Below are 15,363 nucleotides of genomic sequence, written 5' to 3'. Positions count from 1 at the left end.
CAATATCCTTAAACATTTTATTCTTAATTTTACTAGAAATTCAGTAAATTGTTTGATTTTAAACCATAATAACTTACCTTATTCAGTTATTGCACAAAGAATGTCCAGTGCAATATAGTTATAAGTGCACATGTTACAGTATTGCACTAAACATATTTCAGTGTCAAATGAAATTATCTGCAAATTCATCAAATATAATATTACTTGGTAGCAATATACTGAAATACATTTTATCTAATATATTTTTAGTTAAAAAACTGTATAAAAATGTTTACAGTGTTAAAATCAAGGCTCAATCTTTTATAAAAATCAGTTTTTTTACTCTCCTGTAAAATTTTGAAATATGGACTTATCACTGTTTTACACTAAGGTGACGATATCTGACCACAATTTATTGTCAACATTAAATTGAACATTCTCATTTGATTTTATTCTTTTCCGCATTCCTTTGTTGAAAGTTGTTCCTGAGAAGTATGTATTGCACAACTCTGGTCTAGATGTAGAGACAAACACATTATTTTCATTATAACTAGCTACAGTATATATATCTTTAGGAGTAGGAATATAGTCAGCAGCAGTATTAAACTGTACAGTTGGACACTTTCCATCATCATTTTGCCAGTTTTCACCTAAATATTTTCTTTTAAGTAAGAAGTTATTTTTAATTTTTTCATAATCAGAAGGAAGACGTATACTTAGCAATTCCATGTATTTGTAGTGTTCCTCTATTGTTTAATAACCCGTTGGAATGGAGAAATCTTCATCAAATAAGAGCAGCATCAGTTTGGACCTCTGAAATTTTTAATTCAATAATGACAAATAATTTTGTCATTTTCAAATAAGGCATATAAGTGATTTTCATATACGATCTTTAAAAGTATACAACTGAATCCTTTTATCTTCAAATGAGCGGGATCGCCAGACAAACTTCAACATTGCGACATATTTGAAACCAATTGAGAAACAATTTCATGCCCATATCTTGATTTGTTCATTTAGTATCAGCAGTATGTTCTAATTGAACAAAAGTGTTGACACTTAGAGATAAACAAACAATTGAACATCTGTAATAATGGTAGGAAATGAAAAACACATTAACTTGTTAGATATTAAATAAAATTTCGAGATAAATGAAAATGCTTTATAAAACATGAACAAGACAATTTACTAGATGAAGCGGACACATATTCAGATCTGTTGTCTGTTCATTGATCTCCCCATCAGGTAGCGTGTTTTTCCATTCATCGATTGTTTTGAATATCTCGCTGTTCTGTGGGCACAAATATGTGAGCAGTGCAATCAAAAGTACTAAAACGGCATGCCTTAAAGGAATATCTCTTTGGAATGAATATGTTTTACATAAAAATGCATTTAAAAATGTACAAGCGACAACTTTACAACACATTGCCAATTCTTTTCTCTTAACAGTTAAAAAAACACCAATTAACAATGATTAACACATCTGTACAGTTTATACTGAAAATATACAAATGATTACCTACATCATACAAATGTCTCAAAAGATGCAGCTCAAATCTTCTTACAGCTGAAAAACATTCATGGCAGTCTTCCCATTGGCATCTATTTGTTCCCTCTATGTGACATACTATATGGGCACTAAGTTCACCATAATCAATAAATTTCTTGAAGCATGATGTTCACTTGCAACTGAAAGTCTGTGGAAGTAAACATTTGTATTGTTATTAAATTGCTTATTGAATTTATAAGATATATATGAGTATAAAAACAAGCAATCATATTTTTTTTATTTTTAAATATACTACTATGGTAGTAGTATTTGAGAAAATGAAAACAAATATCAGAATGGATTAACATCATTTTTTACATTAATTGACTACCTAAATTACAGAGGAAACAGAACGGATTAACATCATTTTTTACATTAATTGACTACCTAAATTACAGAGGAAACAAGAGATGTGTTTGTGAAACCCAATGCCCCCTACTGCGCTTTTATGCCGCACAGCAGCTATTTTAGAAAACAAGACCTTTGACCTTGAAGGATGACCCTGACCTTTCAAAACTCAAAATGTGCAGCTCCATGAGATACACATACATGCCAAATATCAAGTTGCTATCTTCACTATTACACAAGTTATGACCAAGGTTAAAGTTTTGGGACAGACAGACACAAACAATGCCAACCAGACAGGCCAAAAAACAATATACTTCGATCATTTGATCTTTGGGCATACAAATAGAAAATGGTCAATATATGAGATAATAATTTCAAACAAGCACCTTCCTCAAATTACCCTAACCACACATATAATATATATATATTTATTTATAGAACATTAACAAGGTTAAAATTCCTCTGCTTAAGGAACTTGCCCACTAATATTGTTTATTATAAGGCAGGAATATCTCACCGGTACAGGGTTAAGTTCAACGTCATTTGAAAGAATAAGAAGAAGCTGTGAAGTGTCTACATATTGTTGGGGCGTCTCGTCAGTGTCTCGTTGGAAAAAGAAGTGGGATGGCACATTGACTTGATCTTCATTTGCGGCGTTGTCATCTTGTTGGGGCGTCTCTTCAGTGTCTCGGTGGCAATGGATGTTGGATGGCACGTTGATTCCATCTTCCTATAATAGAATAACCCTTCTTTTAATACAATACTTACTAGAAAAACAAGACTATTGCCAAGCAATGTATGTCCCCTACAGGCTCCACCATTATCAGATTTTTTTTCATTATATATATTTATTGCCATAGCAACCAGAAATTGACGTAGGAACAAAATGAAATGATGTACATAATGTCCATATTGCCATATATCCATGTTTCAAGAAAACATATGAAGAACTTTTAAAGTTATCGCAGGATCCAGAAAAAGTGACAGACTCACAGAATGACGGACACACAGAGCGCAAACCATAAGTCCCCTCAGGTTAAACTGTTAGGGGAGAAAAAGTATTATATTTTTTCATTCAAAATCATAGAGTATATTTACATTACATTAAGCTATACAACAATATGTGTTCCATTTAAAAACCTGATTGTAAAGTGTGTCAGGCCTATCAACTTTCCACGATGAATGCTTCCTTATAAAATGGTCGAGCAGGGCATCTTCAGATGAACAGCACACACCCTGCAGTTTGGGCAATTGTAGCAAGGGACCTAAAAAATACCACTCAGCCTGAGGATTCTAAAATCGCATCTAAGTAATATTTGGGAAAAACTCATGGAAATTGAAACAAAACAAAAACATGTACCACAATTGGTTCATACTTTAGAACAGCTTTACATTATAATGAATTCAATACAGGCCCAGGACTGGTCCTGAAAAGCTTGCACATGGAAGACTTACATACACCAAAACCCCGCTTAACAGGTTATTGGTGATAATCAATTATACCTGAATTGTAAGAATACCAACTATTTAGACTAATTTTATAAGGTCCTTTGTGTCGTCTTTAAAGCTTGGTTTTACTGTATTTGTAGAACATCTAAATGACCATACATGAAAGGATGAATGTGTGTTTTAAAGGATCTTCTTGAACAAGTTTTGTTTATCTGACAAGAAAGAATACTTTCTGTCATTGATTTACCTGTTTGTTCTTCTTCTTCGTCATGGTAGGTTTCTCCCTTTTAACCTTACCAGTCTTGACTTCCATCTTCTTGCGTTTCTGAAAAGTTATTATGCTATCGGTCCATATTACCAGTACAAATGCTACAAATTACTACCGGTTATATAATTTGAAAAGCGTATACCTTTGGAGATGATTTGAAATAATGTGAAAACACCCCTTTCATTAAATTCATTCTTTTTAATGAAAACATAAAATGTGTTTATAGCATTGTGCCATGCTATCAGATCAATTGGCATGCTACAAATATAGTGTCATATAAGCAGGGCAATCATTGTCTTTCATGCTTGAACCAATTACTATATTATGATACATAAAAATAGGACACAGATGAAACAAACACACATTCTGCTGATTTATATTAAAATCAAAGTAATGAAAATACCTATGAAAGAAATATTTATGTAACTTGTCAAGATGGAAAGTGTTAAAAAGTATGGAGCATATTGTCATAAAATTAGTACCAAGCATAAGCCATTCAACTTGTATGCAGGAAGGAAAACAGCCACATCTTCAGTAATGTCAAGGTAAACAAATCCACTGCAGCATGACCTTTAATGCATGACGAAAAAACAGGATCATTAATGCAGTGTCTGTGAATGCACAATCATGTAAAATTAATCATTCAGGCTAAAAATTGCCATCCAGTAAAAAAGGGAAACTATGTCTTAACTATATTTTTGTTGTCCCGGACAATATTGGACGACCACTAATTCCAATGACCGTCAATATAAAACTAACAAAAAGATTAAACCTATTTGACATGAAACTAACCCGAGAGTTACTGCAGTTATAGCATTCATGCAGCAAGTTTTAATATAAAACAAGAGCACCGCATAACGGGTGCTACGCTCGGCTGCGAAAGCTTGTCAGATTTTTTTTTAAAGGTCACAGTGACCTTGACCTTTGACCTAGTGACCAAAAATGGGTGTGGTGTGTAGAACTCATCAAGGTGCATATACATATGAAGTTTCAAAGTTGAAGGTGGAAGCACTTTGATTTTAGAGCCAATGATAAGGTTTTAGCACGACGCCGGCGGACGACGAGCAGGCTATGACAATACCTCGGGTTTTCTCTGAGAACAGCCTCCCTAATAAATATTGTTCGGATGTCTAAAAATAAAGCAACAATGAGTGCCTTATGTTGGCATATGTTTATGTTGTATGAAATTCCATTAAGAAACGTGATTTTTATGTAACTAGTTAAGAATGCATTACATTTATGTATATATAGGTAAACAACAGCTGTCACCATAGGATGACTTATGCCCCCTATAAACGCTTGATAGAAGTTATGAGCTTTTTTCGAAACCTAAACACAGATTTCGAAACCTAAACGCCGACCCTAAGTTCAAGGTCAAGGTCACAGGGGTCAAAATTTGTGTGCGCATGAAAAGGCTTTGTCCATATACACATGCATGCCAAATATGAAGTTGCTATCTGAAGCGACATAGAAGTTATGAGCATTTTTCGAAACCTAAACGTAAAGTGTGACAGACAGACAGTCCGATCACTATATGCCCTCCTTCGGCGGCATAAAAAGATGTGCCAGAAATTAATGACCTAAAGGATATCATACATGTAAATGTTAACAAATAGATTTTTTCAACGAAAGCAAAAACAACAAAATAAAATGCACCAAACAAGCATCCTATTCCTTGATAACATGTATAAATCTGCATTTATTTACTGTGCTTTCCCTATCGGTATTTTATGGCTATTTATTTCACACAGATTTCACTACCAGTTACATGATGATGAATAAAAACAAGAGCACCGCATAGCAGGTGCCAACGCTCGGCTGCAGGTGCAGTTTCTTTTTTTTAAGAGTTCACAGTGATCTTGACTTTTGACCTAGTGACACAAAAAAGGGTGTAGCATGTATAACTTATCAAGGTGCAGCTACATATGAAGTTTCAAAGTTATAGGTGGAAGCACATAAAACATTGTGGCATTTCTTTGCCAACTGAAACAATTAACAAATGCATGTACATGCAAACAAAAAAGTCAACAATAACAAATGCACCAATCAAGCTTTATATACCTTGTGTGGCATTTCTTTGCCAACTGAAACAATTTACACATGCATGTACATGCATGGCATAAGTGCAAAACCTCATCCACCAACGTTGACCATTTTGAAAAATAACAACAATTATATAATAATATGCCGAATACAACAAAAAGGAAATATGTCCTCAAAATAATAACACTTATATGGTCTTTTACTTATATTTTGCTTTCAAAACAGGTTTGGTTGTTGTTGTTTTTTTCAACAAAAAAAACCTAGTTTTAAGAACCAGTAGGACATTTCCATAATAAAACAGTGAGGGTTATCTGAAATTAACGGTATTTTTTTACCTTCTTTCCATATCTTTTGGTATTTCTGGTTGCAGACCTCTTAGCTCTGGCTGTGACAACCTGAGAATGAATTGTGTGTGTGAAAATATGGAAAACAAAATTATATAAACTAACTAGTTTATCTTTTATACAATTACAAAATGTTATGTTCTGATATAACTGAATGGTTATGACATCAACTCTGTGGTCTGGCTTTCACACAAAGACATCTGTTGAACTTTTTATGTTTACCACTTAATGACAAATAATGCCTTAGATGATTAAAGGCATTGCTTTAGAAGTATAGGACCTGCAGTCCAACTATTGCCTTACAGCTACCAATAATGAAGGACATTTATTATTATGGTGCTGATCAGGGGCAAAAAGGCGAGGCTAAAAAGAGACATGACAGGGTGCCCAGCTTAACGGCTCTAGACATAACATAAATTTATAGGCTGTAACAAGCCAAATGAGCAATCAATACTGGATTGCAATCACTTTATAAATGTCCATTAAAAATGATGAAATATCTGTACGATTAAATGCACAGAAAAGTTACCGTTATGTTATGTATCTGAGGCTTAATGTCCCTGGGAACTGGTACTTCACTTGCATCCACCATGTCTTGAATCTCTGGTTGAGCTCCCTACAATTTATTTAACCATAATACAGGTATTATACTTTTTTTAAAACGGCTTATTTTATTCAAAAATATAAACATGACATCAAAATTAAATTGTTATGAATATTTGTAGGTGGAAGCGCTTTGATTTTAGAGCCAATGTTAAGGTTTTAGCCTGACGCGGAATTGCAGTTGTGTGCATAATTCACATTTGCTTATGGCTCATAAATGCAGTCCACTTTGTTGTAGCACTAAACTCACAGTCTGCACAATATCCGAAAAGAGTGCTATGGTGCTGTCATGCTCCTGAACCGGTACTTCCGTGGCTGAGAGAGCTGGCCATTCTGTAGGATCTTGAACAGCAGCCTCCACACACAGCTGGTTTGGCAGGTCGTCCTGTATGGATGCTAAACACCTCCTAACCCCTTCAGCACTCAGATGTAGTCCATCATGGGAAAAGAACAGGGACTTCTTAAAATTAAATTTTGATTATATATAGTTACCGTACCAATTTGTTTTAAACATAACTAAGATATTAAAGCAGCAAATTCAATGAACTGGTTTCCCTCAACGAATGAAAAAATATTTTAGTTTCATTCAATTAGAGTGTACAACTCTGAACTGACCAAAATGATCATCCTGACGAAACTTATGCAAGAACTACTAAAAAAATGATAATACATGTTTATTTTTTAATTTCATTAACTTCCAGATTACATCACAGACAGATATCTTTAATTATGGGGCTTTACGTCTAGAGCTGAAACCAACAAAACGTGCAAGTGTACCACCACAAAGTAATACATCTATTTTAAAATTCATAATATTTCATGTAAAAGTTATTAAGAAACCAGTAATTGCAACAAAACTGCTCAATGAGTCAATTTTTACTAATTAAGGGGGCATATCTCTTGAGCAAAGAAGGATGTCTGAACAGAATTTGGGATTGGTCCACCGCAGTATAATGATGCATATATTTATTTTAAGTTTCATGATGATGAAATTCCATGCAACAGTTGCTAAGAAACTTCCTAGTTCACTCTAGATCTTTCCCTATACCTGTTTAGTTGCTCCATAGTCCATGTATCTCACAGAAGGCACATGGTGACTCAGTTCCCACAGCATGCTGTTTGCGCTCCTTATCCACTGGCAATAGTTCCTCAACTGTGCCCCTGAGAGTGGCCATCGGGGAAACATTCTCACATCAAAATCGCGTGGAAGAATCTCGCAAAGCACCACGTGTATTTCAGTGCATACACTGAATACAACATCAAGGATCTCTGTCACACAACTAAAAATAACAAGCAAATTCATTGAATTGATATACCCTGCCAATATGCTTCTGGACACAAAAGTGTTATATTTGACACTTAAGAAGCATTTTTAAGAAACAAAGGGCCATAACTCTGCTATTAACAGATGGTGTACGATGCCATTGGGCGTGCATCATCCTCTTATCCATATATATACTCATACCAAGTTTCACTGAAATTCGCAAAAGCACTTCCAAGATATGGCTCCGGACACAAAAGTGCTGGACGGACAGATGGAAAGACGGACGGACAGACAACCCCAAAACAATATCCCTCCTCCTATGTAGGGATAATAAGTTAATGGTATTATTTGCTCATTGTATTATCTTCCCATCACAAACAATTATTAACAAGAGATGTGTTCGTCAGAAACACAATGCCCCCTATTGCGCCGCTTTGTTGTTGTTTTTTTACCTTTGACCTTGAAGGATGACCTTGAACTTCCACCACTCAAAATGTGCAGCTTCATGAGATACACGTGCACACCAAATATCAAGTTGCTATCTTCAATATTAAAAAAGTTATGGCCAATGTTAGTTTTCGGACGGACAGACGTCATATATTTGACATTTGACCTTGAAGGATGACCTTGATCTTTCACCACTCAAAATGTTCAGCTCCATGAGGTACACACGCATGCCAAATATCAAGTTTCTATCTTCAATATTGCAAAAGTTATGGCCAACGTTGAAGTTTTTTTCCCGACGGACGGACAAACTGACACACATACTGACTGACGGGCAGTTCAACTTCTATGTGCCACCCTACCGGGGGCATAAAAAGTTACAAACAACTACAAAAATATTTGAGAAACTAACTTATTTTATTTCATTAAAATGCCAATCCAAAAAAATCTAATAAGAAAATGATACTAAGTTGATCAAGCTCATTTTTATTCATGCTGCTAAGCTGTTCATTGGCGGATCCAGGGTTTCTAGTTAGGGGGTTGGTGTGGACATTCAATAATACAGGCCAATGTAAAAGCATAATGGTGTAGTGAATGTGGTGTCCGCCTAGTGATAGGGAGTTAGGAAGTTCTCATTATCTTCTCCATAAACACCAAGTTCTGGTTCTTCCCAGGAACAGACTCGAGTGTCTCAATAAGCATAGTGCGTTCGCTGCAATAAAACTAAGGTAAATAGGTTAAATAAAAACTAAAACTGAAAAATTACTGTTCAACATACCGGTAGAAATCGCTATCCTTGCAGCAAATATCGTTAGAGCCAAGATGCAGGTACAGTATGTCGTAACAACCTGACATCAGCTCTTGATGCAGCAGCTTTCTAAAGCCCTTCCGGTCAGAAACATACTTTGCACCTGCCCTGCATAGTAAAATAAGATCTTCCATTTGGAATTGGTTTTCATTTGCAACAATTTTTCTTGAGTTGTCATTTGTTATTGAATATTATGTAAAATAGTCATCATTGCTATGTTCGAGACAAGCAAGCTTATCTTTGTTAATATTTTTCTCACTTGTTCTATGTTGCGTCAAATTTCTGGATTTGCAATCTTTTTTCCCATTTTGGTTACAGCAGAAAGGGTATTTTCTTGATTCCATAATACATGTTTTATCAGTGTAATAATATACATGACGTGTACATGTAAATACCATGAAACTGTCAGGGTAAAATATCTTTTTGGGTATTAAAGCAGTATTCAGTGGAGTTTTAAGCATTTCTTTAAAAACAATAGATGCGTTTGTTGGAAACACAATGTCCCCTATTGCACCGCTTTGAAGCCATCTACATGTATTCGAACTTTGACCTTAAAGGATGACCTTGACCTTTCACCACTCAAAAATGTGCAGCTCCATGAGATACACATGCATGCCAAATATCTAGTTGCTATCAAGGATGACCTTGACCTTTCATCACTCAAAATGTGCAGCTCCATGAGATATACATGCATGCCAAATATCAAGTTGCTATCTTCAATATTTAAAAAGTTATGGCCAATGTTAAAATTTTCAGACAGACGGAATATTTGACATTTGACCTTGAAGAATAACCTTGATTTTAACATTTTACCACTCAAAATATTCAGCTCCAAGAGATACATATGCATATTTTTTTTCAAGTTGCTATCTTCAATATTTAAAGAGTTATGGCCAATGTCAAAGTTTTCGGACGGACGGAATATTTGACATTTGACCTTGACCTTTCATCACTCAAAATGTTCAGCTCCAGGAGATACCCATGCATGCCAAATACCAAGTTGCTATTATCAATTGTGAACAAGTTATGGCCAATGTTAAAGTTTTCGGATGGACGGACAGACGCCATATATTAGACATTTTACCTTCACCTTTCACCAGTCAAAATGTTCAGCTCCAGGAGATACACATACATGCCAAATATCAAATTGCTATCATCAATAGTGAAAAAGTTATGGCCAATGTTAAAGTTTTCGGACGGATTGACAGATGCCATATATTAGACATTTGACCTTGAAGGATGACCTTGACCTTCACCTTTCACCACTCAAAATGTGCAGCTCAATGAGATGCACATGCATGCCAAATATCACGGTGCTATGTTAAATATTGAAAAAGTTATGACCATTAAAGTGTTCGGACGGACGGACGGACAGACAGACTGACAGTTCAACTGCTATATGCCACCCTACCGGGGGCATAAATACAATTATTTGGTACACAAAGCTTCAAATAAATATTAAAATTAGCAACCTTTTTTCCAAAGGCAGCAACAAACACTGCAGGGCTAGATTAAACTTTACCGGTACGCAGTTGTTTACAACCATCGACAAAGCGGGGATTTGGGGGCGGTAGCCCCCGATACCAAAGAAATATATAGGATAATAAGGCTCGATTGGTCATTGTCGGCTCGGGTACTACTTACATGTACCCCGGGTACTCTTAATTATACTTACATGTACCCCGGGTACGGTAAATATACTTAATCGTACCAGGTCGATATTAGACTGTACCCGAGTCGTAATCCCGCCTAAAATCCGATGTCGTAAAACGCGCTACCGATTATCTTAAACAAACTTCTCTTTAAAAAAAATTGTGTCAACATGCTTTGTGAGTATGAGTTTCGATAATATAGAGGCCGTTTTACAGAAATTTGAAATAAATGTGAATATATTTAATTTCAAAGTAATAGCAGACAACGACCGATTTAGCGTTAAATTTCCCGGGTACGTTTTAGTATATTTACCGTACCAGGGGTACATGCAATTATACTTAAGAGGACCCGGGGTACATGTAAGTACATGTAGTACCCGAGCCGACAATGACCAATCGAGCGATAATAAGGCGTTGCGTAAATTGTTATGTGTTAGGTGTTAAGGGTTAGGGTACGCTGTTTGATGTTAAGAGTTGCGTACCGGTAAAGTTCAATCGTCCCCACTGCAGTATAAAACAGTAGCTAAAATAATTATGCCAACGCAAAAATCATTAAAAGACTATGGCGGCAATTTATATCGACTATATAAGACAGTAAAAGGGGTAATGTAAAGCAGCAGGCCACAGAAACATGTTGGGTCTCACACTCAACTATATACAGTTAAAAATTATTCACCAGATACGGGCAGAAAGTCAATCCTTGCATTTGGAGGACACGCAGACTTCAAACGATGGACATTGGAATCCCCGGCAATAAGAACACGAACATCGCTGCTGCACCAGACATGTTCTTCACCTGAAACAGAATAAACAAAAGGCTTCCCGGCAAAGGACATCGTTCCACGAACCCTGGGGAAGTTAAAAAAAACTCAAAATACAACACGACAACAAACAAACGCCCGAATTCAAATACAATCCGAACCTGGATTTTCCAAACAAGTTTAACAACGTTCAGTTTTTAAATAGGTAACGTCGCGAAATCAAATTAAAAATTCTAAACGAGCACTTTCAAACGATTAAATATCACGCAACGCGGTTCTCTTAAACTGCAACGTAGTCTCTGGTCAACAACAGCTGTTTTATAGTATGTAAGCTTTGGTCAGTATAAAATACTGTCGAGAATAAAATTCTCTGGACTCTCTGAAAACCCTTGTTAAACAAGTTCAAATCAGAAAGGGAGATCACCACCACTTACAATAGCCTATCCTCTCCCCTGATTCATGATCAGTGTTCTGATTGGCCAAAATGATTTGGGCGACCGTGGGCCAACAGGCCTCTGCTACAGCCGCCAATCTAGAACTTAAATCACTGTTATCAAATTTTCATCACATTGTATTATACTGTGAAACCATTATTAATTGTCAGGCACTAATTTCCATGTATTTCGTCAGTCGACCGATCGACGAATTTAAGATCCTAACGAACAATTATGTTCCACATTTGAACAAAATTAAGACTGAGTTACCTCAGGCATGAGGCATTAAAATCCAACGTAATCCACGCATACATATTTCGTTTGTTTCGCAATCAAGATAAATTCCGGTGAAGATTACACAGTGCACTTAACTGACACTTGACATTGCTGTTAAACGCGTGTGCAGTACAGCTGTATCGATTGCGTTTACTTCGTTTAGGTATAATAGTAATCAATAGCGCTAATTGTTTACAACTTAAAAACCCATGGTGTATTGTGTTTTTCACTGTTGTTGCAGATTATACAGCCTCCACGCATCGGATTCGGATCAAAGATAATAAACGAAATTAAAACCTGACGATGTGTGATCAACACCTGACTGATACACATTCTCCGCATTGAGTACAAATTAATAAAGAACATATTGATTTGTGTTTTGTTGTTTGCATTTAACTACAAAACAGATGTGACAATAGCTTTGTGTTTCGTGCATGGGCTATAGATCTTTTTAAAGATTTACAGCTTTGTCAAGTTTTACGATACATGTTTCAAATCATTATTACTTGCAGCGATGTAAATTAAAAAATTGTCAGATAAAATACAATTGAAATCGTAACAGGTAAAGAAAAATTAGCAAGCGGGACGATTGGTTCCATCCAAACGTATGGTAATTGTTTACAGAAATTCTCTTTCATTTTCACTCGTCCATTGTTTGTTACAATTAAATCTGAACTGTTCCCTATGAAATAGCTGTCCCATAAAGCACTGTTAATTTTACACTTCCGAAAAATGGCGTATGCTTGTGTTTATGAAATTCTTCAACACATTTATCGAGGCTTGGACCCTGTCATCCGCGTTATATTGGAGTTATAGTGTATTTATTTAAATTTGCTAAATTCATTGACAATATTAAAAGTGTCATTTCAGACAATAATAAAAAAAAATGTATTTCGTTTAGCCTCTATGAATAATACTCGAATATCCATAACGAAGCTGGCGAAAGGGCACAAATCGATCAATTGAACAAAAAGCAAATTATTGTCTGTCAGCAGTAATAAGCGTGTATCACTTTAACAAGTACACACTTTATAATGGTAAATGTATGTTTTTCTTATATATTCAAATCAAAGTTAGGCTAACGTTTAGTATTTATTTATTGAATTTCTTTGTAAAACTAGTATTGTACGTTCTAAAAATACTCGGATTTGCAAATTAATTAGTTAATATTCCTGTAACTAGCGCATTGTAACGATTTTATAATACGTGTATTACGCATGCGTTTTTTGTAATGTCATAATGTAATGTAATGTGTTAAAGGATATTTAAAACCAGATTGACGAAAAAAAGAAAAGATATAAAATACCGTATTTTTTGCCATAATGTGTTTATATTGATTAAAATATCACGACTGGTATATTACATTACTTGAAAAAAAGTTAAATTTTCAGTATATTCGGTAACAAAATTAGGTGACATAACGATATACACACTATAAATAACTATTAATAAGTCATGAAATGCAAAATGTTTGCTAATTGCTATAATAATAATATGGACGTGTTACTGAGCGACACTTATAAATGAAAGCGTAATTTTTTGAAAAGTCATACACGATTGGAACGTTACCTTATTGTTAATTTCAATTTCACAAACATACTAGTGCAATGACGGTTGTACATGTTGTTCCATATGTTACTTGAAACATTTATATATGTCTGCCGTTTATGATTTTCCACCAGCAAAGTATAATCTTGAAACAACTAAAAATCTCATCCTTGCAAACATTTATTTCGACTTTATTGTACTACCAGATTATATGCATATATTTTATGCTTACAGGTTCTTTTTTCTGAAATCGATTGGGCACACTTAAAAGAAACTACGAACGACATGAAATATATATTTATATAACATTCGTACACGCTTTATGTTCACCCACAGGAGAGGAACCTTGTTTTATATTGCGCTGAAATATATTAAATCACTGAGTTCATAATTTGTTATCAACATGAACTGAAATTATCATTGACTTCATAGAAATCCGTTTAATGTAGTGTTTGCTAATTAACGTATATTGTCCAGATTTCACGGTATGTATGACCTTGCATACATTGCACTGACCGTCCAAATGTGGTGACCCCACGTTTAATCAGTTTTTGTTTCTGATGTATTGTTGTATAAATAGTCCCGTTGTTCTGATGTATTGTTGTATAAATAGTCCCGTTGTGTATTGGCACTGTTAACTTGCCTAAAATCAAACACTATGAGATGGTTAGAGATTTAGTGGTGAGGTCTCTGGACCGTTGATATTCCTCACTTGGAGATTTGAAGAATGTCGTGTTAAAAAATTACGTTTATGATTAAAATGTTGTTACCATATTTATTGTCCGTAATTCATAATACTCACTTGTAAGGCAACTTGCCAATGTGCGATGTTTTATATGTGCATGTGTTTTTAATACATTGAAATAGCGATGTTGTATTAAAATTAGGAATTTCCCACTTGTAAACCTAGCCGCTTTAACGTTCATGGCATGTTAATATAAAACATCTCGATCTTACTCAGCATTGCGTTGCTAGAGAACATCTGGCGCTGTTTATAACAGTTATTTAGTGTCAAAACAGTCATATGCAATGAAAATATAGCCGTAGTGAAACCAGAATAAAAAACGTGTTAGGAATTATGTTGATGTTAGGATTTAATTTTGGCTTCGCATGTTGTTCTTTATAATATTTTATGATTATAATAATATAAATATTTTTATAAGTTATACATTTTAAAGTAGGACAATTTCCACACGAGTTCCTGTGTCCATTGGAAAACCTCTGTAATCAATTTGCTATTTTCGTACAAGAAAAATAGACATTGAGGAAGAAGGCATGTGTTTACAGCATGCGGATCTTGTATATAGATGGCGCCGATAATTAAGGAATCCGAACTGCTGTTCAATAAGTTTAAAAACAGCGCAGTAGAAAACTCGACCGTCTTACTTAAGAGTGTCATTTGACGATGTCAGTAAATACTCTGTACTATAACGTCTAGTTTTAAAAGACATGTGCTTTTACTTAACAAAATGGTACACACGGGTATTCCATGGCCATAAAATGAGTGGTTTATTGGCATTAGTTTCATGCATAACAATGGCGTAAAACATGATTTAGACCAGGATTATACGTGGCTCACGGACAAAAGCTATT

The 15,363-nt window shown here is 35.0% G+C and overlaps 1 protein-coding gene and 1 long non-coding RNA gene across 2 annotated transcripts; both read right to left on the bottom strand.

Moving 5' to 3' along the window:
* Positions 1-470: 470 nt before the first annotated feature.
* LOC127877161 (uncharacterized) lies at positions 471-3,108 on the bottom strand. Its single transcript, XR_008048262.1, has 5 exons — positions 3,017-3,108; positions 2,394-2,606; positions 1,503-1,676; positions 1,169-1,270; positions 471-792 (listed from the first exon to the last, which is right to left on the bottom strand). It is a non-coding gene; the product is annotated as an uncharacterized LOC127877161 (long non-coding RNA).
* A 452-nt stretch (positions 3,109-3,560) lies between these two features.
* On the bottom strand, positions 3,561-11,988 carry LOC127876983 (uncharacterized). The gene is made up of 9 exons (XM_052422549.1): positions 11,428-11,988; positions 9,070-9,202; positions 7,632-7,863; positions 6,834-7,043; positions 6,510-6,596; positions 5,972-6,031; positions 5,655-5,677; positions 4,076-4,163; positions 3,561-3,650 (listed from the first exon to the last, which is right to left on the bottom strand). The coding sequence occupies exons 1-9, from the start codon at positions 11,585-11,587 to the stop codon at positions 3,561-3,563; spliced, it is 1,083 nt and encodes a 360-aa protein (XP_052278509.1). The 5' UTR covers positions 11,588-11,988.
* Between the last annotated feature and the right edge of the window lie 3,375 nt (positions 11,989-15,363).

This window comes from Dreissena polymorpha, chromosome 4, assembly GCF_020536995.1.
Source record: "Dreissena polymorpha isolate Duluth1 chromosome 4, UMN_Dpol_1.0, whole genome shotgun sequence".
NCBI classification, from domain to species: Eukaryota; Metazoa; Mollusca; class Bivalvia; order Myida; family Dreissenidae; genus Dreissena; species Dreissena polymorpha.
This window is presented reverse-complemented; position numbering and strand designations above follow the sequence as displayed.

Coding starts and splice junctions, on each gene's coding strand:
- LOC127876983 (XM_052422549.1), bottom strand. CDS start 11,587: ATGTCCTTTGCCGGGAAGCCTTTTGTTTATTCTGTTTCAGGTGAAGAA. Junction 5,678..5,971: donor CCAAAAGATATGGAAAGAAG/GTAAAAAAATAC, acceptor AAATTGTTTCAG/TTGGCAAAGAAATGCCACAC. Junction 3,651..4,075: donor AGTTGAATGGCTTATGCTTG/GTACTAATTTTA, acceptor ATAACTTTTCAG/AAACGCAAGAAGATGGAAGT.